This window comes from Condylura cristata, unplaced genomic scaffold (genome assembly GCF_000260355.1).
Source record: "Condylura cristata isolate star-nosed mole 26May11 unplaced genomic scaffold, ConCri1.0 scaffold00046, whole genome shotgun sequence".
NCBI lineage: Eukaryota > Metazoa > Chordata > Mammalia > Eulipotyphla > Talpidae > Condylura > Condylura cristata.
The window spans coordinates 547,194-551,609 of NW_004567147.1; the positions used below are offsets into that span (position 1 = coordinate 547,194).

The window sequence follows — 4,416 nt, forward strand, 5'->3', positions numbered from 1 at the left end:
CTCAACTAAAACATGTTCAATTAGAGGGATCACACAAATATGCAAAAGAATTCCAACTTCCTAGTACATGAACAATATGTAATATCTCTGTACTTATTTTCAAATAAAAATGATTTTATTATTTTTACATAAAAATCATAAAATTATTAAACTTATCAACTGGTACCCCCAAATGAACACAATATTAGAGTTTATGGCTAGTGTTCCCTTCATCTTTCTGTTATATACAAACACATTGCATAATAAGCTGGACTATATCTTACCATTTATTTTTCCTTTTAAATAGTTCTCTAGTTACTAGTAATATAATAAAAAACTTGTGAAGCAGTATAATTAAACATCTCATGTTTCTCTATCTGTTATGTTTCAGAAGGGCTTTTGAGATTTCTTTATGTCAGAGTCTTTTCCTGATTACTCTATACAATGCCCCCTTTACCTCCTTGTTCCTCAAAGTATAGATCAGTGGATTCAGAACAGGGGTGACCACCGTGTACATGATAGCAACGATCCGCTCCTGGTCCATGGAGCTTCCTGAAGTAGGACGAGTGTAAGTGAAGAGAACTGGGGCATAAAACAGAATAACTACCATAAAGTGTGATGCACAAGTGGACAGTGCCTTCTGAAGCATGCTGCAAGAATGGGTCTTGTAGAAGAGATAGGTGATAATGTAGAAGTAGGAGAGAAGTGTAAAAAAGAATGGGCCCATGGCAATCGTCCCTGTGACAACATTGAGCAGCCACTCATTAAGCTCAGTGTTCCCACAGGCCAAATCCAGCAGTGGCTTAATGTCACAATAGAAATGGTGAATATGATTAGAACCACAGAAGTTCAAACGTGATGTCATAATGGCGTGCAGCAGGGCGTGGAAAAAGCCAAGAGTCCAGAGAGTGACAGCCATCTGTGTACAGCGTTGACGATTCATGATGACAGTGTAATGAAGAGGTTTGCAGATAGCCACGAAGCGGTCCAAGGCCATCACGGCCAGTAACATGGCCTCTGTGCTGCCCAGGAAATGGAAGAAGTGCAGTTGCGTTATACATCCGAAGAAAGAAATTGCTTTGTGTGCAGAGAGGAAGTTCTCCAACATTTTTGGCAGAGTCACTGTGGAGTAGGAGATATCTAGACAGGAGAGGTTTCCCAGGAAGAAATACATTGGTGAATGGAGTTTAGGATCAGAGATGATAATCAGCAGGATGGCCCCATTCCCGGTCACGTTGACAAAGTAGATGACAAGGAAAACCACGAAGAGCAAAGGCTCCAGCCATTGGATATCGGTCACTCCCAGCAGGATAAACTCAGTGACTGAGGTTTGATTCTGCATCACTTGAAGAAACATATAAACTATAAATGGGAGTTTATTTCTAATGGGCTTCATTCCAGTCAACTCAATATTTACCATCTAGACAAACAGTATGTGAAAGAAGATTATTGCCATTTTACCTGGTCCCAAACTCTGTTACTATACAGCATTTGGACCATTAGACAACCAAATTAATTATGGCCAGGACTCATCATTTTTCCTTTAATAGATTTTGTCAATATTTCCTTTCATCAGGGATTTATAGCATGCTGATAACCTAGCATCTACCATCTTCTCTGACTGTGAAAATCTACATTCTGACACAAACGTCTATTTCCTTCGTGAATCAGCTCAAATAAATAATTTTTTTGATTAATAACAAATCATATTTTATTGTACTAACATATATATTAAACATTTTTTTATTAATTTTTCAGTCATTTACATGTCCATACAATTGAGCTACTCTCATTTAAAAAACATTTACTGGCCCTCCCTGGTGTCGCAGTGAGTTAAAGCACAGCACTGAGAATCTAAAGCCGCTTCCGCTTCCGTTCGATCCCCGCCTGCCCCGGAGGTGACCACATGGTGTGGCAGACCTCTCCTGACCCGCCCGCTGCTCCCCTCAGCAGTGTACTTCATAGATCTGCCTGTTCTGCTCCCCACTCTGTCTCTGGTGAAGCCTCTCAACGCCCCTGAGCCTCTGGCCTGTACCCCAGTTCTATATGCACAAATAAATAAATCTTTAAAAAAAAAAAAACAACAAAAACATTTACTTATCCTTTTTGTCCACAAAATACAATATCTGTTTTATCTTAAAAGCATGTACTAACTTTGTTTTTAAAGATTTTTATTTATTTATGCATACAGAACTGGGGTACAGGCCAGAGACTCAGGGGTGGCAAAAGACTTCACCAGAGACAGAGTGGGGAGCAGAACAGGCAGATCGACGAAGTACACTGCTGAGGGGAGCAGCGGGCGGTTCAGGAGAGGTCTGCCACGCCATGTGGTCACCTCCGGGGCAGGCGGGGATCGAACTCATGCGGAAGTGGTTTCAGCTTCTTAGTGCAGCGCTTTAACCCGCTGCGCCAGCAGGTCCAAGCATGTACTAATTTTATTGTATTTGCAGACTTGAAATACCATTTTCTTAAGAGAATGCTAAAACTCTTGAACAATGGTAAATTAATTTTTAATATTTGACAACAGCTACTGTTTACTCAAAGACAGAATAACTTTGAATTGCTTTCACTTCATTTTTTGCTAAATATCTGACATCATTTAAGGTACACTCACAAAGTCAGATATTATTTTGTGAAACAATTTTCCATCTGTTCCATTCATTTATGGATATAGCTCTTTTTAACTGTGAGGGAGAAGATAGGATGTGTGGGAAATTTACAAGAATGGGAGACATAGAGAAGATAATGAGATCTTTAAGGAAATATGAAGAAAGTTGCTGGGGTTGAGGCAATCCTACAAAAGGGGACTTATTCAAGACTTAGAATATACCTGAGGGAAGAAGAAAATGGTTTAATACGACCAGAGAAAAGCAGTAAATTAACTAAGGTGCACTTACAAAGACCCCATGGGTTCTATGCTGTATAGTTGTAGTAAATCATTAGCAATTATCTTAATTTCTACTACACCTCCATGAAGGGCTGATATTAAAGGCTTAAGTGCATTTTTCTTTGACAAATACATTTTTAATATAAAATAATAGCATCCCTAAAAGTAAAATAACACTCATTTAAAGTACAGTTGATATGTTAACTATAATTTCTTTGTTCTGTGGCTAACTACACAAAAATGTTCCAGATGTTCATCTTAGAAAAAGAAACTTCTCTTAACATTGTGAGTGAATTAGCAATCAGACTAATTTTTAGTAAATGATTCATTTAGCTAGAATTTCAATATTTGAAGATTACACATTTCCTTTAAAGAATGTCTAGACATCCAGCATTATTGAATTGAGGATGAAACATGGCAATAAACATGTAGGAAGTAAAGAACTTTCACAATCCACAGCAGAATGAAGAGTTCATCGTAAGATAAGAAACAATTCTAAATCTGTGCATTTAGATTAATAGTAACAAGAAGATAGAAAATATTGATAATTCCTAGACTATCTCTTATTTTATCCTCTTACCTGAGTTTTGTGTTCAGATTCACAGCTATGAAAGCCTTTTAGATTTACACTCCCAGTGATTAATAATAGAAAAATATTTCACGTGATAGTTCATATTGGAGTTGCAAAATAGACTCTTCATCTTCAAAATTTTTTCTCTCTTGAAATTCTCCCTGATTTTTTATGAAATACAACCCTCTAGATGTAAAAATCCTGAGAGAGAGAGAGTGTCCCATGAGTGCTGAGTAAACTTGTTAAAGTAAACAAGATATCTTTTCATAACTGCAAAATGAGGACATTCCCCTTGTGAATTTCTATCCTGAGTTCTGTATATTACATCAATAATCTTTTCCATAATACATTTTGTCTTAGTTTCCCTATCATGGCTAGGACAAAGATTAATTTCTCATACATTTTCATTTTCTTATCCTTGATACTTCCATAGAAAATAATTTGATGTATAAATTGTAAAAATATTTGACATGTAAAATGAAAGAGTGGAATCTAGTTATATTCCATTGATCAGCATAAAAAGATCTCTAATATTCCACTTATGTGCTATTAAATTTCTCTAGAAAAGGTCAGTAGTAGTGGTCATATTGCCTTTGTCCCTTTTATTTATTTACATTTTATTATTTTAAAACTGACTCTTGTGTTGATAATAACATTAGATTATTTTGTTTAATTTTGGCATCCAAAGTTCATGCTTTTCTTTGGGAAGTTTTTTGTTGGTAATGTAGACTTTCCCAACCTCTACAGTAGGAATCATGGAGAGTCCTCAAAAGAATAAATATAGACCCCAAAGATTCAAAAACACTAATTCTAAAGGAGACTTGTGTGCTATGTTTATAGCAGCAGTTTTACACTATCTAAAAAGTGGAAACAATGCCAATGCTCAATGCCAAAGAACAGATGAGTGCAAAGAAGATGTCAGCATAAAGAAGGGAATACTGGCCCTCCCTGGTGGCGCAGCAGGTTAAAGCACAGCACT

At 36.7% G+C, this 4,416-nt stretch overlaps 1 protein-coding gene across 1 annotated transcript; it reads right to left on the bottom strand.

Moving 5' to 3' along the window:
- Positions 1-394: 394 nt before the first annotated feature.
- LOC101632233 (olfactory receptor 12D2-like) lies at positions 395-1,321 on the bottom strand. Its single transcript, XM_004694754.1, has one exon. The coding sequence runs from the start codon at positions 1,319-1,321 to the stop codon at positions 395-397; it is 927 nt and encodes a 308-aa protein (XP_004694811.1).
- Between the last annotated feature and the right edge of the window lie 3,095 nt (positions 1,322-4,416).

What these genes read in the sequence shown, in the direction of transcription:
- LOC101632233 (XM_004694754.1), bottom strand. Translation starts at nt 1,321, where the DNA reads ATGCAGAATCAAACCTCAGTCACTGAGTTTATCCTGCTGGGAGTGACC.